Here is a 27,097-nt window from a genome sequence, read left to right on the forward strand (position 1 = left end):
GTCATAAAGCATGGCAATAATGAATGGAATCTCAAGGCGCAGTTGATAGCAAACAACTAATAAAATTTAGGAAATAGACTTAGAAAATATCAAAATAATAAAAAAAAAGGTTTGGAATAAATAAGGCAGGAATAAAGTAGCCTAGTTCAATTTCCATCCATTCCCTCCCAACCCCAACCCATTACATGTCGTCCAGTACGTTCGTACCTATATTGCCTTAATGGTATTGCAACGTCGCATTCTGCATTCATTTTACTCTTTTGAGAAAGTCGAGGGGGACTGGAGAAAGAGTCCGCAGCATAAAACCGTTTTCGGAGCAACTGCACAAGTCAACATGGCTAGCGAAGAAAGTTCGACCATTCCCAAGGAAAATCAAGTCACTCAATCCAACGAAGAAACCGAAACCATGGTAATTGCAAATCATAGATTTTGGTTTTACATAATTGATCTATTAGTAACTCGTGCATGTCGTTTTGCTCGTGTAAACATGTCTATGCTGCACGTATGTTTACTTTACATGCTCTCTTTTTTGGTTTTTTTAAATTGTTTGGTCATATTGTGATTTTGTTGAAATCAGTATGTTCAATTTATCTTTTGATATATTTCATAATAGGCTTCTCAAAGGGATATTGAGAAATTGGAAGAAGAGAAGTTGAAAGCTCGTTACAATGCCCGCCCTGTAACTGGACACTCAGCATTCTTGCAAAAGAGACTTGCCAAAGGCGTAAGCAAACTTTTTTTTTATCTAAAACAACTAATTTTGTTATTGCTTTTGGCTGTGTTTTGTGTTACTTTCCATTGTGCAATAATATGAGAAAGTTTGAATGCAATCTGCCAACTGAAATGTTTTACCAACTAATTCTATTTCACTTATAATTTTATTGTAGCAAAAGTACTTTGACTCTGGAGATTACCAAATGGCAAAACAAAAAGGACCAGCTAAAATACCAACTGCAGCAACAACAGCAGTAATCCCACCTGCCAATCTTGGACACCCAACTGGGGATGCCATTCCAACTCCGGAATCTGTTCCTACCAGGAAAACATCCATCATTCAGAGCAAGTTGGCAAGTCCTGCTATGTAAAAAGAGCAACATCACCTGAAAGTCTTAACCGTTCGCGGGCATGAATTTGGTATCGGGCAGTTTGTATACAATTTGGTGTAATATCTTCATGATCGTGTTACGTTTCGGTGTCTGCATCAGTTTTTTTTTTTTTTTTTCCCTTAAATCTTTTTTAAAACATTTTTTTCTCAATCTTTGGCCGCGCTCTTTACTATTTTACCGCCTCTCTTCATTTTTTTTCCGCTTGAAATGATGAGAAATAACCAGGAGTTCCGTAAATCAGAAGACGCTAGTTAGACTCCTTTCCCCCGTTAAAAAAATGAAATACATACAGTGGCACCACTTCAATACAGCACAAATGATTTGTATTTTTAAATCATGAATTTAAATGTGACGAACGTGAAAATTGACTACATATTCGGAATTGGTTCTCTGAACACTTATGGCAAATGGATCTGTTGGATGAAACGTGAAAGCAACAAGGCGACGGGCAGAAGAAGGCGGAGCTGGCCGGCCAAGAATACCAGCATAAATGCGAAACCGCAGCAGTCCAGATTCACGGACGTAGAAACGAATGGGGTGCTCTCCACTAGTCTTTGGACGCTCCATGAGCGAAACCCATTTATCGTCATAGGAAAACAGCTGCAAATCAAGGTAAGGCGAAGAGGAATAGGATTGTGCTGAAATGGGAAGTTGTGAAAGAAGTCGTTTTGTGGCTTCCGTCTGCCCACCAAAGCGAGCGCTGACAATGGTCTGCTTGAATCGTTGATGAATGACGTTTGCAAATACGTTGCTGGACGGTGATCCTTGTGTTGCGTTGCGTAGTAAATCGCAAAAGTTCTCGAACAAGTTCAGTAGTTCCTGACTTGTGTTTTCATAGACGTTAATAACCTGTAAAACAATAATACGTGGGATTAAGTTTTTTTCTTTTAATTATAATCAAGATACCTGTGCGTTTTCCATATTGTAAACGACAAAGAAGGCCGGTTGCGTATTTGGGTCTGGAGCTCGTAGTGTAACCACATCTTCACTAGCATATTTCAGAAGCAAATGTGACTCATCCAACAACTGCATTTTCCAGATTCGGAGTGCGCGAATGTGATCAAAGTTCTGATAGAACTTTCGTACGTGAAAGAGATTCCCTTCGGCTTCAGCCATGTTGATTGCTCGTCGGTAGAGAAACACTAGTAAACGATGCTTGAGCGCGTTGACAGTTGCCTCTCGAAACGGACGAACCAACTGACCCGAAGGCCAAAGTCCCCGTACTTGATTGATTAACCATTCGTCATCGTCGAAACAAAATCGACCTATAGTTTTTACATCAGCAAAATAGCCATCGTGTGAAATTTTAAAAATGTGTATCGTTTGATGCTGGACAGAGAGAACTGCTAGAGTGTCTTCATACAAGTAAAGTCCTTGGTTGTGTGAGAGAAAGATTTTGTCGGTCTTCATTGTTCTAGTATCACAGAGCCTTCCATTGACGATGTCAACGATGTGAAGTGAGCAATCTTCTAGTGGAGAACGAGGATGAGGAGATACGGATTCATTATTACGGAAAATATCAAAAAAATTTGGCTGGGGCTCTTCGGGAACGTACGAGGCTGAACCGACAATAACAAATCTTCCGTCACCGACAAAGAGACTGCATTCGCGATTTAGTTGTTCACCAACAGGAGTTACAGCAATAGTATGCTTTAACTGGAAGAATTTAGAAAATACTTTACTTCTTAAATTTACAGCTTCATTGGTATCATTTCCAACAAACTCTCTCGTTCCTGGAACATCTGTAAGTAAATCTTCTACTGCACTTGGTCCAAGATATTTGTAAACTTCCACTGAAGTTTGATCTGAAGAGAATGCAATAAAGTACTTGCCGTTGGGTGTAAATTTTCTCAAATAGCATGGTGGCTTTTCTATGTTGACAATTGTAAAATTTGGGACAACACTTTGATAAAATGATCGGCAAATGTGATAGTTTCCGGGTTTGACATGAGTCTCTCGACGAATCAGTCGAATTACAACATTCTGCGAGGGAATTTTTCTAGGAGTCAACTCGAACTCACCATGGTCAGCCTGTCTATATTTGGGGTTCATCATTTTCAGAACCTTTTTTATTACTCGGCATTTTTACTACGTATCTGCAATTCCCATTTTATTCGCCGTGAATTTTAGAAGTTTCAGATTTTTAGTGATAAAGCACATGTGAAATAGAACTGAAGCAGGTTTGAGATGTCAAAATCCGAAACATTTTGTAGAACAGATCGATCTAGCGGTGGTAATAGAAAGATAAACAATAGTTTTTCACGCCACCTGTTGACGAGTGAAATTCCATTTTAAAATAATCGTTCTTGACGGGTGATTAAAAGTTGAAAGAAACTTTGAGTGTATGAATGAAAAATGCACGTGAGTGGAGAAAGAGAACCTAGACTTCAGCGATATGAAAAGATTGAATTTTTGGGAGAAGGACAGGTAAGGTTTTGATTGGCACTGTCTTTTGTGTATGTTCAACTGTTTTATTTTGTAATTTAGTTTGCGACAGTCTACAAGGCGAAAGATACTCTAAACGATAACAAAATAGTTGCCGTTAAAAAGGTTTAAAAAATGTGTTTTCATTTCAGCGTTTCCGGTTCGTTTATAAAATACTAACACTATTTCTGTTCAAGATTAAACTGGGTTCACGAGAAGAGGCTAGAGATGGAATCAATCGAACAGCTTTGAGAGAAATCAAGTTACTCCAAGAACTCAAGCATGACCATATAATTGGTTTACTTGATGTCTTTGGTCACCGTTCTAATGTATCTCTGGTGTTTGACTTTATGGATACTGATTTGGAGCAAATAATCAAGGACACAACCATCATTCTCACTCCAGCACACATTAAAGCTTACATTCTTATGACACTTCAAGGACTTGAATATCTCCATCTTCTATTTATTCTTCACAGAGTAATAATAATAATATATATTTTTCCCCTGTACATTATGACAGAAGTATGCACATTCTTTTTTTTTCAACTACCATTTTAGGATCTGAAACCTAACAATCTTCTTGTTGATCGTCAAGGAATACTGAAACTTGGTGATTTTGGTTTGGCAAAATCGTTTGCATCACCCACTCGTATCTACACTCACCAGGTTGTGACGAGGTGGTATAGGTAATTTGAAGAAATGCAACATAAATATTCAGCTGAAATTAAAATTGATCACACCTGAAACTAGGTGTCCAGAACTGTTGTTTGGTGCTCGAATGTACGGTACCGGTGTTGATGTATGGGCAGTAGGTTGCATAATGGCTGAACTTTTGCTTCGACTCCCCTTTTTACCTGGAGAATCTGACTTAGATCAACTTACACGTATTTTTACAACTTTGGGCACTCCAAACGAAGAGAATTGGCCAGTAAGTACATAAAACAATTTTGAACTCAACCGTCTCCCACCTTTAAACTCTAGTCATATTTCCTTGATTAGGGACTGCTTTCGCTACCAGATTTTGTTCAGTTTAAGGCTTTCCCCGTGATTCCAATGCGGCATATTTTCACCGCCGCCGGAGATGATTTGCTGCAGCTTTTGAGTCGTTTTTTGGCATTGCATCCTTTAGACAGGTGTACTTGTAGCGAAGCTTTGCAAATGCCGTATTTCAGGTATGTATTTTGATTAATTTTTAGATATAAAATTCTAAGTTTCTTCCTTAACAGCAATAAACCAGCTCCAGCTCCAGGATCATCTCTACCTCTACCTGCATCTCTAAGTCAAGCAGCAGTCGACAAAAGCGGAACAAAACGTAAAGTGACGGACAACGGGGAGGGAGGTTCATTAGCGAAACGTTTAGTTTTCTAATAAGTGGTTGAACCAATACATGTGTTTCTAATATAACCTCTAGGTTTATTTCCACCACTCTTGTTGATACAACTTTACAATTTCAGAAGCTTATGACACATTTGCTTATTTTCTGTACCACATCTGAATAGTCTTCATCCGTTTTACTTTTTTCTGTAACTGAAGGATGCCGTACATCAGCGCTTCGGCAGTAGGAGGGCAGCCAGGGACGTAGATGTCAACTGGGATAATCCTGTCGCAACCACGCACAACAGAATACGAATAATGGTAGTAGCCACCACCATTAGCGCAGCTTCCCATAGAAATTACCTGGAGATAAATAAATAAATTCATGATGCCTAATATCTGTGAGAAAGTGTTCCGGTTACCCAACGAGGTTCGGGCATCTGATCGTAAACTTTACGTAAAGCAGGAGCCATTTTGTTGGTAAGTGTACCAGCTACAATTATGACATCAGCCTGACGCGGAGAAGCACGAAATACCACACCATACCGATCCATGTCATATCGCGGAGCTGCAATGTGCATCATTTCTACAGCACAGCAGGCAAGCCCAAAGGTCAGAGGCCATAAAGATCCCTGAGAGCGAAAGTTGAATATTAAAATTTTTCCAGCTAATCCTTAATGATTAACTTCACATAATCTTTAATTTTTACCTTTCTTCCCCAATTGAGAAGATCATCAAGCCGGGCAACTGCATACTCTGCCATATTGTTGGTGTTTTGAAATGGAGAGTATGGTCTCTTTTTATCCAGGGCAGCTAAGAATATTCAAAGATAAGATGTTGGTAGTAAGAAGTGATCTCAAATGCCTAAAATGGAAGGAAAATTACCATTTCCTTCAGTTCCAGATTGGGGAACGGTGCTCTGATTCCGTTTCAGTACGATAGAAGTCATGGACAAACTCGACGGTACTGAGACACTGCTGTTAATCCCTAAGGACTTCACTAGGGCGCCATTCAATGTTCCACGTAGGGCAAGCATATTCTTAAACTGTAAATTAATCGATCAACAAAGTAAAAAACTTGATTTCCAAGAGTCGCCAGTAAATATTTTACGGCTACGCTCTACAGTTCTGGGCACTAGCAGACAAATTTCTATGAGTAAAGAATCAGAGAAAAAGAAGGACAACGTTGTCAAATTTAATTAAAAATTAATTTAATTTAATTTCAATTAATTTATAATATTATTTATTTGAAATTTATGTTTATGTAAATTTATTATTTATCATGATTTGCATGTTTACAGTGACCCCGAGGAGTTTCGTATTGCGTAACGAAGTTCCCTATCCCTAGGAATTTATATCAAATGACTCAGTGGGCGTCTGCTGGCTTTGAGATTTGTGATAATTCGAGTCCTTCAAATTGGTTCTGAACTTTAACAGATGAACAAGGGATTGAATTGATGGCTTGAGAAAAATGACTAATTTAGTACTGGTGTTTGCTGCTTTAAATCTATTACCTCTTTTTGTGTTGGTTTTATCTGCAGACTACTATACGTTCTTGGATGGTGAACAAAAAAATTACGATCGTAATGTAAATATCTTGTTTACCTACACTTGTTTTTCAAGCTTCCTTTCCTAGTTTATTTGTGACATTGCTACTTAACACAGCAATAAATCATTTTTTGTTTACAGGTTACCACTACAATAAACCCAAAATGCCCCACAAATGAATGTGTGAATTTCACTCTTGTTCATGTTCAACAAGAAGGAATTGCTGATGTTCTCCATCACATTTGGACCATGGAAAATGTTCCCACTTTCTTTTACGCCAGAACAGAATTGAATACTGAAATGTTGATTGATTGGGAAAAGATGTTGTCAGGAAACTACAGTCAAGCCATAAGCTTTAACAAGGAACCACAATATTTTGCTGCAGTTCTTATATTCAAAGTATACAAATACTTAAATTTACACCCTTACAACTACTTAAACTCTTATTGCAGTTTTTTATGTATAATGATCTCAATGATACTGGTGTGATTCCAGAAACAGACAACTTTGACATCGTTTCATACAGTACCAAGAAGATGTCATGGGAACTCAAATCATCCAACTGTTCAGGGAATGTTTCTGCTTCTGTGGCATTCCGCTTAAGCAGCTATGATGGAGTAGCACTGGATTTCTCTTCCAACATTGAGATAACTGTAATTATAACTTCAGTTTAATTGTCATTACAAAATTTTATGATAACATTTTTTACAAAATAGTTAACAGCATATGGAACTCGAGGTCGAAGCCCCATACTGCCTCACTTAGCCTTCACAGAGAATTCCACTCAGGTAGACTTCGTCTTCGATCACGTAGAAACTAAAGAATCTTTTACCAACGCACGGTTGGCCATGGAATTGGCAGCTGTTGTATCCGAACCTGATAGTCGGTTTACTCTCAACGTTTCGCAAAGCTTAGACGATGAATACACTCCTGGCGTCTTTAAGGTAACCCAGTAATTCATATGAATTTTTTTAAATGTTGAAGTATCAAATTTTGCGTTTATTTGTAGCTCATGGAAGTTCATTCAGCCTTAAATCAACACTGGATTCAATGGCGACCAGTGTGCTACACCTCAACTCAACGTGATATCGGAGATTCCACTGGCCTCTACCAAACTGAAATAAGAAATGTTTCGGACGATAATATTCTTGACAACACGCTCCTGGAGTGGTTATCATTGGATTTGGATACGCGCTTTTTATTGATGAAGGGTTTCAATGTGTCTTTTGGCGTTGAGGGTGACGGTTTTTATCGTGCTTCGAATTACACAGCTTGGACCTTGGTTACTGGCCACGGAAGACCAGTCGGCGATCAGTTCTCGCTGATGGTGATATTAGTCATGGCAATCGGATTAGGGTTGCCCGCAATCGTTCTCATTCTAGGTGGCGCAGCCATAGCCTTGCGAAACCATAGAAACAGCAAAGATGATTTGTTGCTGAGTGATTGAGTTGATTTGGATTTTAACCAAAGTGAAACTCGATTATCTTAAGACAAATGATTCGCTTCCTTTCTCGGTTTCTCTCCACTGTTATTCTGACGTATTTCATAATCTTTTCTGTCTTGAGCGAAATATTTGCCTTTGTGTGTACATACGATATCGAAATAAAAAAGTGAAACTGTACAACAGAAACTAAAGTTGCCTGAATATATAATCAAAACTTCGAAATGAAGAACACAAATTAAATCCTCGAAATATACGGTTTGATAAAAGAGATAATAATATTGCCAAGAATATTGCAGCTGCGCGAGCTTGAACAAAATTGTACTGAGATAGCCACATTGCACTGCAGAACTGCGTAGAGGCTGCTATAAATCAACTGGACGGATTTGTCTCTCTCCTTCGTGGAGAAAAATGTGGAATGACTTGTAAAGCAGAAGGCATCCCCAGCGTCGTTTGTCCGAGTTCGACCACGACGTACAAATTCCATAGTAGTCTCCACGCTTTATATTCGTGATGGTGCTAAGACCTAAAGATGAAGAGAATGGATTATGTCGTCATAGAAATATCTTTAATTAATTCAATCAACTTTTACCTATCGCTTCTATCATTGCGGCTTCGCGACAAAATGCTTCTACTGGCAAAGAGTTTTGAAAGACGTGAATTGAAATGACGCCGTACCCATCGTTCCAGATGTCTAATATTCGCTTAACTTTATTGCTTACCTAAATTAGAGCAATCATGTTATCCAATATTCTAAATAGATTTGTACCGAGCTTTATACTTTAAGAAACGACTGTGGTCGAGACCGAAGTTTAATTGCCTCATAAAGATGTTCGTGCGGCCTATTTTGTTTGCCCTTTCCTATGTAAAAAATGCTGGATACAAAGCGCTTGAACAATTTCTGTTGGTCCTGGGTTTCGTTGAGTGGCAGATTGTGCGTGACTCTCGGGTCTAGAAGAAGATAATTAAAAGATTTTTTCGCCAGACCTATTGTGTCGAAAAAGAAAAAAACATATTACAAAATTAAATTTTTAAAAATAAGTTAGCAATCTTGGTATATTACCCTCTCTCCATGGTTTAAGCGGGTCAGGACAGGTGAAATGTGTAACCAACAATCGGTCTAAATGCGTAGCTATTTTTGTATCGTTTTCTAGCCCCGGATAGTTAAGCAAAATAGTCTGAAGTTCTTTGGATAACCCAAGCCTCTTTGGTGAAGGAACATGCGCAGCCTGTTCTCTGCGCAACCGAAAAAACTGTCGGAGGTAAACTTGCTTGGTTGTTGGTGTTATGGGTCCAGGACAGCCACCAAGTGATTTTAATTGGTCAAACAAGAGTTGTGAGTCCATTGATTCTCCAATCCAGTTGACAGAATTTCTTTCGTCAGAAGAAGTACACAGAGCTTCATTTAGGGTTGCATCTGTAACAGAATCCTGATTCACAAGGGGGGGATAGTGCCACTCGACCAATTCGATTCCTTTTTCAGTGTCGGAATATATGTGTTCTTCTACTATAACGATCGAACTGGTTGATGCGTTGCTGGTTACGTCAAGAGTATTGCACAGGGCCACATTAAGAGCGTTGTTGGATGAGCTAACAACAACTGAATCACTATCTAGAGCTGTAGTGCTCAAAACAGAATCAGACCCTAGAAACCCAAGGTCATTACAGCTGAGAGTGCTGTTGCAAAGTGATGTTCCCAACTCCACTTCCCGATGCTTCACAAAAATACACTGAACAGAGTCTTCTGCTGGATCAACGTGGTCATCTTCCATGTATGAAGCAAGATACTTGAGGATGCACCATTGATTCTTCTGAAGAGCCAAATCCCATGCATTACAACCTTCTGGATCTTCCAACCAAGGATCACCCCCATTTACTATAAGAATTTTTAAAATTCCAAGAAACCCCCAGCTAGCTGCAACATGAACTGGTGTTACTCCTTCAGTGGACTTGATATTCGGGTTACCAAAGTTAGATAATAAAAGCTGGACGATCTCCATGTGTACTGCTTCATCACCAAGTCCACAAGCCCAATGCATAGGCGTGATTCCACTATCTGTCAGGGCATTTACGTCCACGCCCATCCTTAGTAATCGCTGGACATTTCTAAGATCGAAAAAGAGAGATTATCATTTTGTGGCCATTGGTGAAAAACTGAGATGCATTTTGACTTACATTGCATCACATTTTTCAATCGCACGACAAATCTTTTCTTCTATCGGCTCACTAGTATAAAATCGAACATGTTTTTCATTCATTTCATCAAAATTTCACGATTTCACTTGTCAATAGTCAACTCTTTTACGATACTACGGAAGGAAAACAACAATCAACTTGTTGATGCAGCTTTCAAACTTTATGGGTTGAGAAACGGTTGGTTGCCAAGGTTACTTGCCAGGGTTGCCGTAAACCGAATTTGTTAAATTCGTCTGCACCGAAATTTCTATGTGCAGTTGTCAACCCCTGTTTCACGTGAGAATTTCGTCCATAAAATTGTCTGTGAATTAAATGCAAGAATGACTGCTCGTGTTTTGCTAATGCGATCTTTAGGAATTCCGTTCACTGGATCATCCACCGTCATTCGAAACAGAACCTTAGTAACTCTAAATAAAACTTCAGATGTTATGCAGGGAGTGAAACCGCTGGATTCATTGCGTCATACTTCTAGAAGTTACATAAATCGGAAAGGATATCTTTCATTACTGAACTACAATTCCAACATTATTCCTCTCCATCAACTACCAAGATATCCTTCTCCTGTTGTAACTGTACAAAATCGCTATTTCTCATCTCAGAGTAATGATGGTTCAGATGATGGTAACAATAACGAGCCAGCTTCTGGAAATATTTCCAATTTGGGAGGTGCAGGAGACCAAGGTAGTGGGCCAGTTATTCATTCATTACCTGCAACCATGACAGTTCCAGAAACTTGGCCAAATGTGCCTGTTATAGCAATAAACAGAAATCCTGTCTTTCCACGTTTCATAAAAATTATTGAGGTAATTATATAACAATTATTTATTAAAGCATACTTAAAATAGTAATTTATCAATTAAAATTTACAGGTCACTGACAAGACCCTTGCTGATCTTATAAGGCGTAAGGTTAGATTAAATCAACCTTATGCAGGGGTTTTTATGAAATGCAATGATAGGTATTTTTATTAAAATATTATAAACTGATTGATACTAATTGATTTTTAGTGAGGAATCTGATGTTGTCAAGAACTTGAGTGATATATACCCAGTGGGAACATTTGTTCAAATTCACGAGCTTCAAGATCTTGGTGACAAATTACGCATGATTGTCATGGCGCACAGACGAATCAGAATCACTGGGCAAATTATGGAGGACCTCAATGAAGAAGCTCAAGGTTGATAATTGTTTTAATGAATGAGTAATATGTGTATAGGCAAAGTTTGACAACAAAATTTGCTTATGTAGTGACATCTATTCATTTTCCTGCATTTAATGCATCAATTCAAACCTTGACAGAGGACAAGGCGACCAAAAGGAAGATGAAAAGGGCCAACGTACGCAAGCGTAAAGAAGAAAAACCAGATAATGAAGATATCAGTTTAGTTGCCGCTGTCGAGAATCCGCTACCTAATCCTGTTGAACAGCCTCCTCCGCAACAGCTTCCTCAACCTATTTTAATGGTGGAAGTGGAAAACGTCATTCACGACAAGTTCACCATAAATGAAGAAACCAAGGCGTTAACTCAGGAGATTATCAAAACTATCCGGGATATTATTGCTCTCAATCCCCTGTATCGAGAGTCCATACAACAGATGCTTCACCAGGGACAAAGAGTAGTAGACAATCCTGTGTACTTAGCAGATTTGGGTGCGGCGCTAACAGCCGCAGAGCCTGCAGATCTCCAACAAGTCATCGAAGAAACTAGCGTAAGGAAACTTTACAAAATCCCAGGACAATCATATTAAATAATTTTGTTTGTGATTTAAAACACATTTTATTGTAATTTTAGATACCGAAGCGTTTAGTTTTGTCTCTTTCTTTGCTTAAGAAAGAACTTGAATTGAGCCGACTTCAGCAAAAGATTGGACGGGAAGTTGAGGAGAAAGTCAAAGCTCAGCATCGCAAGTACATGTTACAAGAGCAGCTAAAAGTTATCAAGAAAGAATTGGGACTCGAGAAAGAAGACAAAGATGCAATTGATGAAAAGTTCCGCGCAAGACTGAAAGACAAAACGGTACCCACTGCCATTATGGAAGTCATCGAAGAAGAACTAAACAAAATGGGCTTCCTCGACAACCACTCGTCCGAGTTTAACGTAACTCGCAATTATCTCGACTGGTTGACTACACTTCCATGGGGAGTAACTAGCAAAGAAAATCTTGACTTAAAAAGAGCCGCTGTAGTTCTCGACGAAGATCATTATGGAATGGAAGACGTGAAAAAACGCATTTTAGGTAAACTTCATGTTGTTTTCGTTGTTACAGGCCAATAATGCGTGTCATTTATTGAACATTAAATATCTATGAAAGTTGTTGGTTCCATCACACTAATCCAAGATTTGTTTCGTCACATATTTTTCCTCAACATCTAGAATTTATTGCCGTTAGTGAACTGAAGAAAAGCACACAAGGGAAAATCTTGTGCTTTTATGGACCGCCGGGAGTAGGAAAAACTTCAATCGCTCGCTCTATCGCCAAAGCATTAAACCGTGAAGTATGAAACTTCGAATATAAATTTTATATCAATTTGTGTCCCAAAACAAGACTACAATGCAAACCTTTTTAATGTTTTTGTTTATGTTTTGGATATAGTACTTTAGATTTTCCGTTGGTGGAATGACAGATGTGGCTGAGATTAAAGGACATCGACGTACCTACGTTGGTGCTATGCCGGGAAAAATGATCCAATGTTTGAAAAAGACGAAAACGGAAAATCCTTTGGTGTTAATCGACGAAGTGGATAAGATCGGAAAAGGTTATCAGGGCGATCCGGCCTCTGCGCTGCTTGAGTTGCTGGATCCGGAACAGAATAAAAATTTCCTTGACCATTACCTAGATGTCCCCATAGATTTATCAAAAGTAGGAACACAATTCTGCTTCTGTTTTTGTCTGTTGCTTCATGTTATCACTGTGATAATCGTGTTTATTTCATTTCGTTTAGGTTCTCTTTATTTGCACGGCAAATGTGCTAGACACTATTCCGGAACCTCTTCGAGATCGAATGGAGGTATAGACCGAGTGTTTTGTTTATTGACTGGGAAAAGTTAAATTAATCCTGTTTGGTAAACGTAGATGATCGATGTGTCAGGTTACGTTGCTGAAGAGAAAATGAACATCGCCGAGAAATACCTGATTCCACAGGCAAGGCGAGACACAGGTGTCGCCGATACTCAAGTTACAATTGAATCGGACGCACTGCAGACACTCATCAAGTCCTATTGTCGTGAAAGTGGCGTTCGAAATCTGCAGAAGCAAGTGGAAAAAATCTTTCGTAAAGCCGCCTTCAAGCTAGTCCAGGGAGATGTTGAAAGTATCACCGTCGGGCGACAAAATCTCCAAGAATTTGTTGGAAAACCCGTTTTTACGCACGATCGTCTCTATGAAATTACACCACCCGGTAAAAACATAATCTATTTATCAAAACATTGATTCCCAACTATGCTCCTTGTTTGCATGAATTCATTGAATTCTATCCCCTTGAATTACTCTATTTTCTAGGCGTTGTAATGGGCTTGGCCTGGACAGCCATGGGAGGCTCTACCCTCTACATTGAAACATCACTGAGGAAACCGTTAAGGACTAAATCTTCAAAAAGATTGGAAGACAAGGAAGGAAAAGAGGACGGTCAAGGATCGATGGAGCTTACCGGCAATTTGGGTGATGTAATGAAAGAATCTGTCCGCATCGCCTACACGGTCGCTAAAATGTTCTCGGCAAAGATCCGACCAGATGACAGCTTCTTCTCAGAAGCGCACATTCACGTCCATGTTCCTGAGGTATACATCACTAAATATGATTTATCAGTTGGAATTTGATTCAAAAATTTTGTTTATGACCTTCAAGGGCGCAACTCCAAAAGACGGGCCTAGTGCGGGCTGTACTATCGTGACAGCGCTTCTTTCTTTGGCCATGAACGAACCCGTTCGCCAGAATATCGCCATGACCGGTGAAGTGTCTTTAACGGGAAAAGTTCTGCCCGTCGGTGGCATCAAGGAGAAAGTCATCGCTGCTAAACGAGTTGGAGTTGACTGCATTTTATTGCCAGCCGAGAACCGAAAAGATTATGACGATTTGGCCAGTTTCATCACCCAAGGATTAGAGGTTCACTTTGTTGATCACTATCGAGATATTTTCCCAATTGTTTTTCCTCATCTGGCCGACCATGATCAGATTCAGTCAATTCACTCTAGTTGAGTGACTCTTTTCATTTGTTTACCTGTAGTACCACCATATTTGGATTTTCATGTTGAAAATACTAATTTCATTTAACAAAAATGTAGCTGATACCACCAAATGTTTATTATTCACATCTTTGTAAAGGTCATCATACAAAGAGCTATCCTTCAATGAGTTCCACAAAGCTAGATTAACCACATCCATCACCCCAAAAAAAACAATTTTCGAAAATCAGGTTCTGTAACGCACATAAAATAAATATCAGAACAGTAGGTCGCATACATTGAATAACTGTTGAACATTTGCGAATTGAACGATAGCTCGGTTATAATTTGGGTTTTATAAAGGTCACCGGTGATTCATTTATTAATATGACAGGCGAGGGCAGCTTGAGTAAAGTTCAGTGCAATTTGCGCCGGAACGGCCCATCATCGCCGCATCCATGTATGAACTGAATCCACCAGTGTGGCGCGTGTGCAACAGGTAGCTCAAAGGCAAACTGTAATGAAAGATAAGTAAAGTTACTGAGACCTTATTAATAACGTAGTTCAATTTGAATTCGATAAATACCTCGACAAAGAAACGGCCCATCCAGCTTGTCCAGGTGCTGCCATAGCTAAGCGATTCATACGACATAAAGTCTCTTGGGTACAGGCGGTGTTTTCGAGCGCAGCGTCCTGCTCCCATAATTCATGGACCATACTCAACCAAGTGGGACCGTCCAGCAACACTGTAGGGATACAATTAAAAAAAACCATTTAGATGTAGTGATAAATAACTGGTTGTTTTGTCAGATACAAGAGTTAGTTTGCACGCTAAGGTCTGGGGATGGCCATATAAAACGTTTACCGTCAGAGAGATCGTTATCATCTATGCTGCGCTTTCCAGCCGCTGTTGTTGTTGTCGACCGAACGTATAAAAAGAAGGCCAATAGACCCAATAATCCAACCAATAAAATGGGCAAAAGTTTGTTCTGCTCTTGACAACAAGTTTCGTATCCTCCATAGCTACTTCCTCCATAGCTGCTGCCTCCCCCATATCCACCACCTCCTCCATACCCCCCCCCACCTCCACCATATCCCCCACCTCCCCCGTAGCTATCACCCCCACCCCCGCTGTAACTTTCACTGTAACCTCCGTCCCGATCATTGTAACCGGATCGAGTGCTACCCCGTTCGATTGCAGGGTCTTCGTAAGCCGGGCTGGATCCATACGCGTCGCTGTGGCGATCCCGTTGTCGGTAATTGTCGCTCGTGTCCGGAGTTGCCGGTGCGTGGTAAGAATCGGGATCGTTGTAACGCTCATTGAGCCGGTTTCGTTCGTCTTCTTTGTACCGCTCGTTGACTCTACTTCGATCGTCGTCATTGTAAGGATCGAGCCGATTTCGGTCGCTGTCGTAAAAATCGTTGCGGCGGCTGAATGGACGCGTGTCAAACGAACTGCCGCCAACGGCACGGGCCGCCGACTCTTCGGGAGGCTCTGCTACATCGTAATCGTCTGCCGATCGTTCACTGGTCGTCCGGAGACCGAGGATGCGGGGATCGCTTAGAATGCGCTTGGCCAACTTGCTGACAACTTTGAGGACATCTCCACTAATACAATCGCCATTCGAACAATAATCGGAGAATTCGCTACGCGCTACTCGGAAATTTCGACTGTTGAGTTCTTTGCCAGTGCCGACATCAGACATGGCAAGGAAGTCGCCACTTTCCGCTGGTTTATTCTCGGCTGGCCGTTCGTCACTTTCAGCTGCTGGCGGCCGTAAAGTAGCCGTGACACCGTCGGTCATGACAAGCATCCGTGATGAAAGCATGACGACGAATACTGCAGCCACGCACCGATGAAGGCTTCTTCTGCGTTGCAGTGTCTTCGACGACACTCTCGACGGTCGAGACATGTCGAAGGATCGACTTTTTAAAAAATGAGCGCCAGTGAGTTCAAATCGATTATCTAAAAAAAGGCGGAACACTTTGAAATTTAAAAAAGTGAAGTATCAAAAACAAGCGCCCTGAAGTATGAGTGTGCTATAAAACTTGATGAAAGGACGATTTAATTCAATGTCGACCGATCACCATGGCAGCTGAATGCCAACTGACGGTGCAAGTGAATCTCTCTGGGAGAAAGGGAAGACCAAGTGTCGAAACACTTGCAAGGTATTACGAAATTTGTGGGCAGTCTAGAAGTAAAAGAAGAGCCGCCCCTCTCAACTGTCTGGAGGAGGCGTTGCTAAACTTCTTCGACAAGCGGAGGAGTTTTCTTCCCCTCCGGAGCAGGTCGATGACCACTAGGCTTGACTGGACCTTGACAGGTATCACCCGAACCATATGTGGTTTCAACACGTAGCTAGCAGCATCAATTGGATCCACAGTTCAGAGGAATTTACGGTTCATTTCGAAGCCCATCAAATTCATTCAAGAAAAGTATAAAAGAAAAGAAAAAAGAAACCCGTTAGTTCCCATCTCAATCATTGCAATTTGCCGCTGGTTCCGTCACACAAACTTCGCGTGATAAACTGTAGCACTCTAATTTTCAAATTGGACGAATGCTCTCTTCATCGTACGTTAGCCTCTGAACCATAACAAAATCGCATAAATCAGAATGTTGTTTCACGTCGGTTTTCTTTTATGGTATTTCTTTTTATGTGCAACAAAAGAGGTCAATATCGTTCTGAAAGGCTAAGCTCCAGGCGGCACAAGATTCCGACAGAGCCGGAAAAGTTCAACATCCTTGTAGTTGCTCAACACGCATGACAAACGACTTTAATTCACGACCCGCTGGAGGAAAAGGACGCACAGGATTATTAGTTTTAACATTTAAAAAGATTCATTCCTGTATAGGTAAAGTGCAATACGTCCCAGTCTGCTTAATACAAGTCAGCGCTTGACTTGCACTGGCGTTATTATGTCTAAATATGCACGATATCCATCAAAATAATGACAGGTGAACATATCAATTGGGGGGGGGGGGGGAACAGATGCGTCAGAAAAATTAACTATATATGAGTGAATGATGGTTATTACCCACTCGTTACATATGCTAATACCCCGTATTTCTTACGTAACGAGAAACCGACATGCAATATCATAAATGTATAACAGATTGAAAAGAAATGGCTCGCGATAGAACAGGTTTACAATAGCCTCGAGTATACAAACTCCTCCGATCACGAAAATGATTCATTATACCGCACCTAACTAAGTAAACCATTATTCCCTCTTGGCTTCCAAGGCTGGACGGTGTTATTAGGCCCAATTTTTCTGACAATTTGCGGGTTTTGTGCAAATTTTAATTTAGATCTGGTCTGTTCAGGGTGGGCGTAATCAAATTTGAAGAGATGAAAAATTTGATGTGGAAAATAATACTCCCGATCTGTTCAGCGGATCGTGAGTGCTGGCGATTAAACCGCTTTTATCGTTTTTGCAGTTTGGATTTAGGGAAGGGATCAATTTTCTGGGGTGGGGGGGCAGTCGAGGAATCGATTATTTATTTTTTGGGGGAGGGGTCTTACCGGGAAATTATATACCAAAGAAATTTTATTATTTTCAACTTAAACTTATTCCCTCAACTTATTCGGTTATCGTTTTGAGCTGTTTTTGATTTTGAGGGGGAAGTTTGATTTTTTATCATTTTTTATTTCTATCGATATCGCATTAATCGTAAGCATGCTGATTAATAATAAGAAGATTGAACAAGTGTCGTCTGCAGTTTGTCATTGAGTTTTGAAAGTGAGGCCACGAAGCATATGCCAACAAAGTTTCAGAATATAAAGAAAACTGAACGATATCTCTTTTGAAAACGTACGTGGCTGCACGAAATAATAATTTAAAAAAACAAGAACAAATCAAATTACGAAAATGTGATCGTCTCGTGTGATGTGTCTGGTCTCTGGTGTCGTAGCTCTTCATGCTCTCCACTCGATGCTTTTTGGCGGGTAAATAAAACTTAGAATAGAAATGCCATGATTATATGGGAGTCTAATTAGTAAAGTTAAACCTGTTCTAAATTTTTGAAATGCTAGTTCCTGTCTAGCACATACAAGCCTCCTGTTGATGTATGGCATTTTGTTTGCACCATGTAACCTTTTTCTTTTGTGCAGATTTGAGGCCATCGTAACAACATGATTCACAAGTTCTACTTGTGCTGAGTCGGTCATCAGTCTGTCTGTCTCACCTGTTGTCACTAAAAAACTCTGAACTGCCACTTAGGTAATGTTTTTGGTTACTATTATTCCTGCATGACCTGCATCTGCTAGATATTTTATTGGTGAATTACCTGTACATCAAGGCAGTGTATTACATTTAAACCTTAAATTGATCCATTTATTAATAATTAGAGTTTACCCAGTGTCTCATTTTAACTTTTCCTGACTTGTTGTGGATGTTGTTATTCTGTCAATAATTTTTCGTAACCTTTTTTTTTATTTCTATTTAGACAAAAAGCATCCCATTGTATTGAAAAAAACTACCGATGTCAATCGAGTTACGCATCGCTCTTTTCCCCCTTTCTTTCAATGTTCTCGTGTACGCCCATGTGAATATGGGTGTATTCACGAGGACACCCTTTTTACCCTATCCCGTCTGGTGTAATTCAGCTCTTCTGCGGATGGATGGAGCAACTGTAGGTGTATGGCTGTACTTCCCAGGCACAAAGGTAGGACAACATTTATCTCTATTCTTTCTTTTTGGCAATTTTTGGTAGCGTTCATTATAAATCGATCGTTAGTACAGACTACGTTTATTCGTGAGCTAGGCGGTTGACTACAACTGTTTTTTCTCTCGGATTTGTTTTTGTTTTTTCTCAGCATTAAAAATCTCAGTTGTCGAACGACTTGCGCAGATCAGGCCTGTTTTGGTACCTTACAACTTTTTCTGTTGAGTAAATCATCACATTTGAAAATATTTTAAATTGAAACACTTGAAGCAAAGTGTAACAAAACCATTTTTTTATCAAGAGGGATCTGCCGCCACCTCGTAGATTTTGGCAGAGGTCTCAGTCTCAATCAATCCCTCAAGAATTCAGTTGCTGGACAAGTTATTTCAACACTGAATACATAAAAACGAACCGATCAATTCAACACTTTTGATGAGTTCAAAGCTAAGTCCTGATTTCTAGTCAACAACTGATTGCTATCAAATTTGCGATATGATTTTCAGTCGAACTCATATAATACCTATATCTTCTTGCGAGAGAAGCTCTTCGAGAGAGAGGAGGTCATTCGATCTTCTTTTTCGGCGAGCCGCCACTGTTGTGGTACTGAGCAGCTGGATCAAGAAGAGAAAGAGGAGGCCGAGGGAGATGAGCGAGATCAATCCCAGGTAGTCGTGTCCCTCATGGCAGCAGGAATCGTAGCCGTAGCTGTCGCCTCCACCGTAGCCATAACCTCCTCCATCGCGCTCCTTTTTCGGAAGAGCGCGGGAAGATGACGAGAGCCATCCGGCTCCTAGCACGTCGGTCGAACGCTTGATGCGCGGATCACTTCTCAGGATGCCCATTAGTGGTCGGACAAACACCAACATGCGTTTCAATTCGTTCTCAGAGTCTAGACTCGTTTGATTGTTGGTACTGGCCTCTTGGCTCAGCGATCCCATCACGAGAAACAGGCAGATACTCAGCCCAACAAAAGCGCTTGATTTGGTCATTGTTATTTAATAAATCACGACAGGAACAAGAAATAAACAACCGGACGATGGGAGAGAAACACAGAGCTCTACGATACGTGGAGAAACCGAAAAAAAATGAGAAGACTGAACACTAGCGCTGCAGCGTTCAGTTCACTAAAGAATGACGGACATGAAGCGAGATTGGCAACTCCCTGGGAACGTATAGCGTTTGGCTATCTTGGTAGCGGGCACTGCGTATAGGAATATCACGTCCAGCAGCGAAGTAAGTGTAAAGATAACTCCTCCTATCCAACACTCATCTTATGCTCCGCCTCTCTAAAAGGTTGCTGGTTCTTGAACTCGAATACCCTGGTTGAGTTCGTACCGTTATTATTTATAGCACGAAACGGCCAACAAAGAAAAATCAGACGAAATTCCAAGCGCGATCTTGATGGAAATTAAAATGATAAAATCCAGTCCCTCCTATTGGCTATAATCAGTAACTTCATCATTGGACTAGTAAATATCTAGTTAAACATCAAAATACATACGCCCTTGTAAAAAAACAATTTTGCTTCTAGCCTCTAAACGCTAGTGATTAGACCCACCATCAATCACATTCCGGGATAGTGCCAGTTATCTTGTCGAGATTGTGCATCACGGCACGAGTTAACACTCTACAAGTAGCATATAATGTTGATCCAGCAAGCAGAATATACATTACGTACGTTGTCGGGAAAACCGCACACACGAGATACACAACGTATATGATGGTTTTGGAAAGCCTTCTGTAATTTCGATTTCTGCAGCTTTACACAAAGAAAGAACTGTAAGCGCGAAGAAATATCGGAAACCCTTCGGTCACAGTCCGTTTAATGGTCAATGGTTCTCACGAGCGCACACCAGCAGCACTCGTCGTGTTCCATTCACCTTCAGTTTAACCGAACCCCGTCCAGCCGTGAATAGCGAATGGCTGAATGTACAACATTTTTCAAATAGTCAGCAGTATACACTTGTACACTGAAAACAGAACTCGTCAAAACTTTTGTACAGCACAAAGGCCCGCTCGTCCAGCTGATATTTAATAAATGACAAGTTTTGTAGGTAACGGGAAAATAACACAAATATAAACTACCGTCATTATATGCTGTGATGTCCGTCTCGCAGCAGTCGTTATCCGGCGTGACGGATCGTTTCCTTTTGCCACTCACTGCTGTGCTGGTGGCAAATGCCGCCACGAAGAGAACCAGAAAAAGGACGATGTTGATCACGATCAACGGCAGTAGCTTTAGCGGTAAATACAAACTGGGCACCTTTTCATCATAGTACACATAATCTTGGTCATAGTCCTGGTAATAAGTCTTGTCGGCCCTGTCTAACCAGGCAGAGCCGAATTCGTTATTTTCGTTCACGTCATCGTCGTACACGAACGTCTCCTTTCCGAGTTCCACCTTTTGGACTGCCAGGATGAAGACCAACAGCGCCGTAACTAGCACCAAAGACACTTTGTCCATTTTGGCTGGAATAGAACTTGGTTCTCAAATTGACGAGCAAGTCGAAATCATTTTTCGCAAACGAATAACACACAGCACAACAAGCGCCAACGCTTTCCAATTACGTTCTGCGTATAGATTGCGATATTGGACGACAAAGCGACTAGACTGCCGCTTCGACACTGTCGACTGAAGAACAAAAACAAAAAAAAACCCAAAGAGTCTCTCAGCCGTAATAATCGGCTCTACCGCGCGCCATATACCAGGCTAGAAAAATATAATGGCTGAGAATTGATAATGATTATAGTATAAATAAGAATTTTTCTCTGCTGAAAAGAAAAGCCGTGCTACTACAGCACGAGAAAAAAAAAAACATTGGGGGATAATAACGGGGTGTCACCACAAGTGTGAGTGTTTTTTCCTCATCTGTTGAGTTCTTCGCACCCACTTTGCTTTGGCGTCTCTTCTCTGTCCATAATAAGAGATACGAGATTTACATTACTATGGGTTTTTTTCTTAACCCTGCAGCTATACATTTCTCGTTTGTTTTTATCTCAGGATATTTTTTTGTTTTCTCTCTGTGATGCAAATGGAATGTTCAGGGTCGTCTATAGCAACTCCACTTCAGTTATGTTTTTAGGCTATAACACGGAAGTAATCCTAGTCGGAAAACAGCAATAGGAGTTATAGTGGTGGGCCACCAAAGTCGACGTGATTTTTCAACTCTATTCATGGCTTGTTGAGTATTTTATAAGCGTCTTCCGCTTTACGTTTTTCCTCTTGTAAAATTGTTCCGGTGTTTTTAAAAATAATTTCATCTGGCAAGCGGCAATTAAATGTGGGATGTATCAATCAAAATGTCATTTCTTCAAAAATAAACAAAAGAAACACGGAAAACAAAAAAAAAAGAACATGTAAATCAAAAAGTTAAGCACCGCGATCAGACAGAAATGTCGAAAACGTTAACCGTAAAAGTAAAAAGGAAGGAAAGTATAGCTTATATGATTTTTTTAAAGCTCCGTCGACGTTTTAAAAACTTTTGTTTCCTTCATCTCCGCTTTACGTTAAGTTAACCGAACGCTACCGCAAGGTATAAAATCCGCCCCACACATCAGCAGGGGATGCGCGTTCCAGCGACTGAACAACAAACATATCGGCTCTCTGCTTGGCTAACTATAGCGAAACATAAATGTCATTTTACGGGTGTTTCATTTTTACGAGTTTCCTTTTTCTTTCTACTCTTTTTTTCTCAAAAACATTCTGACAGGTCGTCAGCTTAAAACACACAGAAAATGGACAAGGATCTGAACGAAAGTGCTTACGGGGAGTCACTTAAAATTGAGGGCAACGTACTCGTATACCTGTCAAATTCAGTCGATTTTTGAATGGCAAATGAACTTGGTCGGACTTCAGGAAAACTCAATGCAAAAAAAAACTTTAAAAAATGTGCTGGGCGACTGTTTATGAAAGGAGGCAGGAGGCTTGGGTAAAACGAATGATGCGCGATTAAGTGCGCATACAAGGCAGTGCGTCTCGATCAATTGATTTGATAGCTATATCAGCCTAACCATATGTTAACACAAACGAGCCTGATTAACTGCGTGTTAATACAATTGGTATTTTAAATCGATCACTGGTATTTTGGATATTTTACGTCACAAAGGATTACATTTGAAAAAATAGACGAAGATATTCTTATACGTGCACGAAGACATGAACGATCAAACTGAACTAAAAGTTTGAACGCGCAAGTCTCGTTTTATAAACGAACAGCTTATTACAAAGTTCTCGTAACCGCTTTTGTAAAAGTTGTGTTTTCATATTCTATTCTCGCCAGCTGACTGTGACTATGAATATGGCCAGTTAACACGCTATTGCACTAGCCATTGGGTAACGAGAAGAAAAAAAAGGCGAATACGCAACCCGCCGACGCTGATAGAAAGTAAAACCCAAAAGGACAAAATGTCAAAGTTATTTTCAAAACGACGTCCCCTGCGATTATTTTGATCATCGTCCCAAGTGTAAATAGATTGAATTACAAATCGTTGTCTTATCGTGCGCCGAAATAACCAGTTATATAAATTAGGCCTATATAGCATATTTGTTTGCTGGCATATACAGACTATAGTTTTGGGTATATAGCGGTCTATGCAACAGGTGGTTAACCGACCATACATTAACTATACTACCGGTACTATGTGGCCAACAATTGTTTGAATGTCTCAATAATAGAACAAAATGAGATGATATAGTAATAATACAATGTGTAGGGCCTAAACACTTTCAACAGATGGGCATTATCAAATCAGATTCTTGTGAGACATAATATGTAGCAGCAGGTGGCTGTTCACCACATCACCAACAAAAATTCAACAAATCGCCTTACCAATATTTTCATCATTAATGATCCAGTTGTCTTGGTCGTCGCTATTGTCGTCTGAGCGCTTATTGCGCGCAGCAGCCGTCGTCGTCGTACTTGCGATCACGATCAAATAGAGCAACAACCCTGCCAGCCCAAGGAGAGCCAGCAAGGGCAGCAAGTCGTCCTTTTGCTGGCAGCAGTAACCTCCGCCACCGCCACCGTACCCGTTTCGATCAAATTGATCGTAACCATTGCGATCCAAATTGTAGTCGTCGTAATATGGGTCAACGTACTTTCGCTTATTATTTTTACGAGCGGCAGCAGCAGGGGGCAGAGATTGGTTTCGACTGCCAGGATTTCTCCTCAGGATCGCCATCAACGGGGTAACGAATTTCAACAACTTTTTGAGCTGACGCTCAGATTCCAGTTCATCGTCGATCGTCGTTTCGACTTTCGCACTGTCTTCCAACTTGTCGGTGACCTCTAGCGATTCATCGAATCCGTTTTGGCCACTAGTCGGATGAGAAACGATGATCAGAGAACACACTAGTCCCATCAAAACAAAAACTAATTTCTTCATTTCTGTTTTTCTTTTCACACCGCCGATATTGGAAAAAGTTCTACTAATTTGTTTCGCCAACTGCAGAAAATTCACGTGATGTTTGAACTGCTGATATTGTCACGAACAAACCGAACCGGCGTTGCAATCGTCCAGCTAGTGAATGACGGCCGAGGCATTTACAGCAGTGGCCAGCAGCAGCGGCCAGCAGCAGCCTCTCGTACGTCCCATAGACAGCAGCAATTACTATCAGGTCTATTGTAACGGGTTTCCTACTTCTTTGCAGCGGTATCCTTTTTTTGACGACTCCGCCTCTTTTTCATGCGTGAATCCCGTATACCTGCCTTATTCTTATATACCTTCCCACTTATTGTAGGCTACATTTAAAGTGTCTTTTTTTCGCTCGTTTACCCACGCGGTCATTGTGCAACTGAATCTGTATCGGTATTACAACTCATTGGCAATCCTACACACACTCAGCAGCCCCGTACACTGGACACATGAAAATTTCAAAGGAATAATAGTGAATAAATCACTTACTTTCTTCTTCCTCTTTTGCCGATGTGACCATCCGGCGACGGCGTCCGCTGGTGACGGTGGCGTTGAGCAGAAAGAGAAGTGCATAGGAGACGGCCACTAGGACGAAGCCGGGTACGACGGTGTGAAAGTCCAGCTTGTCGCAGCATCCTGCGTAACTGCTGGAAGACGATGATCCTTCGTAAGAATTGCTTCGCGTTATTTGTCCGCTGATCATCGATCTCAAATTTTGCATGCGGAGCTTGAAGTCCTCTCCCATCCGGCTGACTTTATTGCCCATGCCGTAAGAAGACGGTGGTCGCTGAGGCCTAGGACCGAAAGGCTTGTCGAATTTCTCATCGAATCTTTCTTGGTTGTACTGGTCGAATTCGTCCATCTCCCGGTCTTGTTGTTGATGGTCGCTAAACGGATGTTGATAGCGCTGCTGGGATGGAACTTGCCTGTCCATCTGCCCGTGAATTACCGTCACGACAAGAGCCATGAGAAAGCAGCAGTCCAGCACCCGGCTCCGACGACGAGTGTTAAAATTCATTCTCCGATTAAAATGAAAATCTATTGAAATTTGTGACAGCTTGATTGATTATATGTCTTGTGATAATATAAAACAAATAAAGCAGTTTGTACACGAAGTGTCAGATGACGGACGTGTTGCGTCAATGACCTGCCTATGTGACAGCAAAAACAAAGATAGAACCAAAATATAATACTGAAGAGACAGTCAAATGACAGTTACCTGGCGAGCGCTCTTTCAGTGCACAGTGGCTCGGTCGGTGAGAGACTGGCAGGATATTCCCATCTTCCAGTGCTGGGCTGCAAGAAACAGCTTGCATCGTAGTTCCCTTAGCGAACCAGTCTTTCTTCTCTTTTAATAAAACATTTTATTTTTCCCCCGCGCTTTAAAAACATCGCTACTAGGCAGTAGGTTCGGCAACGTCCATTTCTCCCGCCTTTTCACGTCTCGCTTCAAATACAAGGAGATGGGTAATTCCGTGCTGCATCAGGCAGCAGTCTATTTTGTGATATTTCGCCTGGTAAAGGAAATACGATCACTAAGACAGCGACCTGAAGCGTTGGCGCAGCATAACGGCCAGGTATAACGGGACGACGACGACGGGAATTCACGTGTGATGATTGCGCCGACTGACAGCAGCAGGAACTCGGAGGGAATCCTCTGATTGCCAACTCTTTTAGGAAATAAAACAAATGAGTTACCTGAACGTTGGCGAAATGTGAAACTAGCGGAATGATGCAGAGCCAACATTTTTACATCGTTATTAGCAAGACATAATTTGATGCTATTTAAGCTAACTGTATCGCACTGCACGAATTCATCTTTTTCATTGCAAATGACATTTTCCCGTCATCCTACTTATTTGTTATATTGTAATCCCTTCACAGCTGTCGACTCATTTATCATCAACCAATATAAAAACATGAATATATTCGTGTAGGGATGCTCGTCCTTTGTCCATCAAACACTTTTCGGCTTATAGAACCCGTTATGCGACATTGGTATGTAATAACAGACGAGTAATATCAACCGAAGCGAATAACCGCAGGATTTTTTTTTCCTTTAAGGTTGCGCTTCATTTTTCGATTTCTCAACGAAAATAAGGACTGCGTTGCTTCAAGGGTGGTTTCTGAACGAAGTGACTTCAGCGGGAGATCACGCGCAATGCACCTGCTGCCACACTTGGACGATTTATAGGGAACCTCTTCACGCGGACTTCTTTGTTGTGGTAGAAGCGATTCGTCATGATGCATTCCGTTTCAGCGTTCACCAGCAAAAGTGTGAATAAAGATGGTTGTATTTCAGATGTTGGAGAAAATAGTACACATCTTGTGTAGATGACCAAAAGGCAGATGTTCCGACAGAATTTCCTATGTCTGACACTTTTTAACTCTTTAATGCTGCAGTGTCGAGATAATGCCTACGGTACTTGTGCTCCGGGCAACTTCAATTATATAATGTGACGCCTGGATGTGTTATTCAAATCTCAATTAACTCAATATTTAGAATATTGTGTCGCTCGCGGTTGACGTAATTATCAGCCTTAGGTTATACTTATAACCAGATTATCTTTTCTTGTTTTTCTACCGGGATTTGCCAAACGAATAATTTGTAAAATCTTGTATCTTGGCTGTTGATCCTGTTCAACTAATAAGAACCGCTTTATAATTTAAAAATAAGGCGAATGGACATTTATTTATCCAACAATTTGGCACATGCAGCCTGATTGTTTCTTACATTTTCTATAAAGAGTATGCCACATTTAGTACGCATACTGTTCATGTGCCACAGGGAATTAACATTTACTAATTCAATTTAAGTATAGCC

General features: G+C 40.7%; 8 protein-coding genes and 1 long non-coding RNA gene across 12 annotated transcripts; 5 read left to right on the top strand and 4 right to left on the bottom strand.

The window, feature by feature from the left end:
• The first annotated feature begins 248 nt into the window (after positions 1–248).
• LOC124192622 (cAMP-regulated phosphoprotein 19-A-like) lies at positions 249–1,412 on the top strand. The gene is made up of 3 exons (XM_046586025.1): positions 249–409; positions 614–724; positions 888–1,412. Exons 1-3 carry the CDS (start codon positions 335–337, stop codon positions 1,083–1,085), a joined length of 384 nt encoding a protein of 127 aa, XP_046441981.1. The 5' UTR covers positions 249–334; the 3' UTR covers positions 1,086–1,412.
• LOC124192613 (DET1 homolog) lies at positions 1,413–3,327 on the bottom strand. 2 transcript variants are annotated; one of them, XM_046586014.1, is made up of 3 exons: positions 2,830–3,112; positions 2,013–2,762; positions 1,413–1,955 (listed from the first exon to the last, which is right to left on the bottom strand). In XM_046586014.1, the coding sequence occupies exons 1-3, from the start codon at positions 2,965–2,967 to the stop codon at positions 1,449–1,451; spliced, it is 1,395 nt and encodes a 464-aa protein (XP_046441970.1). In that variant the 5' UTR covers positions 2,968–3,112; the 3' UTR covers positions 1,413–1,448. The 2 variants fall into 2 exon arrangements, with proteins under 2 accessions (XP_046441970.1, XP_046441969.1); XM_046586013.1 differs by having other exon boundaries at positions 2,013–3,327.
• Positions 3,328–3,387: 60 nt separating this feature from the next.
• LOC124192620 (cyclin-dependent kinase 7-like) lies at positions 3,388–4,936 on the top strand. The gene is made up of 7 exons (XM_046586022.1): positions 3,388–3,533; positions 3,594–3,656; positions 3,728–4,009; positions 4,091–4,218; positions 4,283–4,460; positions 4,532–4,704; positions 4,759–4,936. The coding sequence occupies exons 1-7, from the start codon at positions 3,462–3,464 to the stop codon at positions 4,898–4,900; spliced, it is 1,038 nt and encodes a 345-aa protein (XP_046441978.1). The 5' UTR covers positions 3,388–3,461; the 3' UTR covers positions 4,901–4,936.
• Positions 4,925–6,022, bottom strand: LOC124192621 (NADH-quinone oxidoreductase subunit B 2-like). The gene is made up of 4 exons (XM_046586024.1): positions 5,732–6,022; positions 5,556–5,659; positions 5,269–5,478; positions 4,925–5,209 (listed from the first exon to the last, which is right to left on the bottom strand). Exons 1-4 carry the CDS (start codon positions 5,880–5,882, stop codon positions 5,006–5,008), a joined length of 669 nt encoding a protein of 222 aa, XP_046441980.1. The 5' UTR covers positions 5,883–6,022; the 3' UTR covers positions 4,925–5,005.
• A 125-nt stretch (positions 6,023–6,147) lies between these two features.
• On the top strand, positions 6,148–8,014 carry LOC124192618 (glycosylated lysosomal membrane protein A-like). The gene is made up of 5 exons (XM_046586018.1): positions 6,148–6,433; positions 6,535–6,792; positions 6,846–7,046; positions 7,110–7,337; positions 7,403–8,014. Exons 1-5 carry the CDS (start codon positions 6,317–6,319, stop codon positions 7,838–7,840), a joined length of 1,242 nt encoding a protein of 413 aa, XP_046441974.1. The 5' UTR covers positions 6,148–6,316; the 3' UTR covers positions 7,841–8,014.
• A 10-nt stretch (positions 8,015–8,024) lies between these two features.
• On the bottom strand, positions 8,025–10,233 carry LOC124192614 (ankyrin repeat and LEM domain-containing protein 1-like). The gene is made up of 5 exons (XM_046586015.1): positions 10,010–10,233; positions 8,898–9,940; positions 8,616–8,821; positions 8,427–8,556; positions 8,025–8,360 (listed from the first exon to the last, which is right to left on the bottom strand). Exons 1-5 carry the CDS (start codon positions 10,090–10,092, stop codon positions 8,200–8,202), a joined length of 1,623 nt encoding a protein of 540 aa, XP_046441971.1. The 5' UTR covers positions 10,093–10,233; the 3' UTR covers positions 8,025–8,199.
• A 13-nt stretch (positions 10,234–10,246) lies between these two features.
• On the top strand, positions 10,247–14,379 carry LOC124192611 (lon protease homolog, mitochondrial-like). 2 transcript variants are annotated; one of them, XM_046586009.1, is made up of 11 exons: positions 10,247–10,833; positions 10,900–10,988; positions 11,038–11,207; positions 11,330–11,739; positions 11,823–12,267; positions 12,405–12,526; positions 12,625–12,891; positions 12,974–13,039; positions 13,105–13,429; positions 13,531–13,808; positions 13,876–14,379. In XM_046586009.1, the coding sequence occupies exons 1-11, from the start codon at positions 10,351–10,353 to the stop codon at positions 14,224–14,226; spliced, it is 3,006 nt and encodes a 1,001-aa protein (XP_046441965.1). In that variant the 5' UTR covers positions 10,247–10,350; the 3' UTR covers positions 14,227–14,379. The 2 variants fall into 2 exon arrangements, with proteins under 2 accessions (XP_046441965.1, XP_046441964.1); XM_046586008.1 differs by having other exon boundaries at positions 10,259–10,833; positions 11,279–11,739.
• LOC124192619 (FHA domain-containing protein FhaA-like) lies at positions 14,310–25,630 on the bottom strand. Of its 2 annotated transcripts, XM_046586021.1 has the most exons (4): positions 25,493–25,630; positions 24,763–25,311; positions 14,779–14,938; positions 14,310–14,707 (listed from the first exon to the last, which is right to left on the bottom strand). In XM_046586021.1, the coding sequence occupies exons 1-4, from the start codon at positions 25,587–25,589 to the stop codon at positions 14,575–14,577; spliced, it is 939 nt and encodes a 312-aa protein (XP_046441977.1). In that variant the 5' UTR covers positions 25,590–25,630; the 3' UTR covers positions 14,310–14,574. The 2 variants fall into 2 exon arrangements, with proteins under 2 accessions (XP_046441977.1, XP_046441976.1); XM_046586020.1 differs by lacking the exons at positions 24,763–25,311; positions 25,493–25,630 and adding an exon at positions 15,058–16,385.
• LOC124192623 lies at positions 17,877–21,722 on the top strand. Its single transcript, XR_006873753.1, has 3 exons — positions 17,877–18,139; positions 18,305–18,413; positions 18,640–21,722. It is a non-coding gene; the product is annotated as an uncharacterized LOC124192623 (long non-coding RNA).
• Positions 25,631–27,097: the final 1,467 nt, after the last annotated feature.

The sequence above is a fragment of the Daphnia pulex genome, chromosome 4, assembly GCF_021134715.1.
Source record: "Daphnia pulex isolate KAP4 chromosome 4, ASM2113471v1".
Classification (NCBI taxonomy): Eukaryota; Metazoa; Arthropoda; class Branchiopoda; order Diplostraca; family Daphniidae; genus Daphnia; species Daphnia pulex.

Bases quoted from the DNA above. Each gene is read 5' to 3' on its own strand.
- LOC124192622 (XM_046586025.1), top strand. From the start codon at position 335: ATGGCTAGCGAAGAAAGTTCGACCATTCCCAAGGAAAATCAAGTCACT. The intron at 410-613 runs GTAATTGCAAAT...ATTTCATAATAG, and splicing joins ACGAAGAAACCGAAACCATG to GCTTCTCAAAGGGATATTGA. The intron at 725-887 runs GTAAGCAAACTT...ATTTTATTGTAG, and splicing joins AAAAGAGACTTGCCAAAGGC to CAAAAGTACTTTGACTCTGG.
- LOC124192613 (XM_046586013.1), bottom strand. From the start codon at position 3,161: ATGATGAACCCCAAATATAGACAGGCTGACCATGGTGAGTTCGAGTTG. The intron at 1,956-2,012 runs GTATCTTGATTA...ATTGTTTTACAG, and splicing joins ACAATATGGAAAACGCACAG to GTTATTAACGTCTATGAAAA.
- LOC124192620 (XM_046586022.1), top strand. From the start codon at position 3,462: ATGCACGTGAGTGGAGAAAGAGAACCTAGACTTCAGCGATATGAAAAG. The intron at 4,461-4,531 runs GTAAGTACATAA...TTCCTTGATTAG, and splicing joins CAAACGAAGAGAATTGGCCA to GGACTGCTTTCGCTACCAGA. The intron at 4,705-4,758 runs GTATGTATTTTG...CTTCCTTAACAG, and splicing joins TTGCAAATGCCGTATTTCAG to CAATAAACCAGCTCCAGCTC.
- LOC124192621 (XM_046586024.1), bottom strand. From the start codon at position 5,882: ATGCTTGCCCTACGTGGAACATTGAATGGCGCCCTAGTGAAGTCCTTA. The intron at 5,660-5,731 runs GTAATTTTCCTT...GAATATTCTTAG, and splicing joins ATCTGGAACTGAAGGAAATG to CTGCCCTGGATAAAAAGAGA. The intron at 5,210-5,268 runs GTAACCGGAACA...ATTTATCTCCAG, and splicing joins AGATGCCCGAACCTCGTTGG to GTAATTTCTATGGGAAGCTG.
- LOC124192618 (XM_046586018.1), top strand. From the start codon at position 6,317: ATGACTAATTTAGTACTGGTGTTTGCTGCTTTAAATCTATTACCTCTT. The intron at 6,793-6,845 runs GTATACAAATAC...CTCTTATTGCAG, and splicing joins CTGCAGTTCTTATATTCAAA to TTTTTTATGTATAATGATCT. The intron at 7,338-7,402 runs GTAACCCAGTAA...GTTTATTTGTAG, and splicing joins ACACTCCTGGCGTCTTTAAG to CTCATGGAAGTTCATTCAGC.
- LOC124192614 (XM_046586015.1), bottom strand. From the start codon at position 10,092: ATGAATGAAAAACATGTTCGATTTTATACTAGTGAGCCGATAGAAGAA. The intron at 8,822-8,897 runs GTAATATACCAA...TCGACACAATAG, and splicing joins GCTTAAACCATGGAGAGAGG to GTCTGGCGAAAAAATCTTTT. The intron at 8,361-8,426 runs GTAAAAGTTGAT...CTTCATCTTTAG, and splicing joins CGCAATGATAGAAGCGATAG to GTCTTAGCACCATCACGAAT.
- LOC124192611 (XM_046586008.1), top strand. From the start codon at position 10,351: ATGACTGCTCGTGTTTTGCTAATGCGATCTTTAGGAATTCCGTTCACT. The intron at 13,040-13,104 runs GTATAGACCGAG...TGGTAAACGTAG, and splicing joins CTCTTCGAGATCGAATGGAG to ATGATCGATGTGTCAGGTTA. The intron at 13,430-13,530 runs GTAAAAACATAA...TCTATTTTCTAG, and splicing joins CTATGAAATTACACCACCCG to GCGTTGTAATGGGCTTGGCC.
- LOC124192619 (XM_046586020.1), bottom strand. From the start codon at position 16,105: ATGTCTCGACCGTCGAGAGTGTCGTCGAAGACACTGCAACGCAGAAGA. The intron at 14,939-15,057 runs GTAAACGTTTTA...GTATCCCTACAG, and splicing joins TGATAACGATCTCTCTGACG to TGTTGCTGGACGGTCCCACT. The intron at 14,708-14,778 runs GTATTTATCGAA...CTTTCATTACAG, and splicing joins TGGGCCGTTTCTTTGTCGAG to TTTGCCTTTGAGCTACCTGT.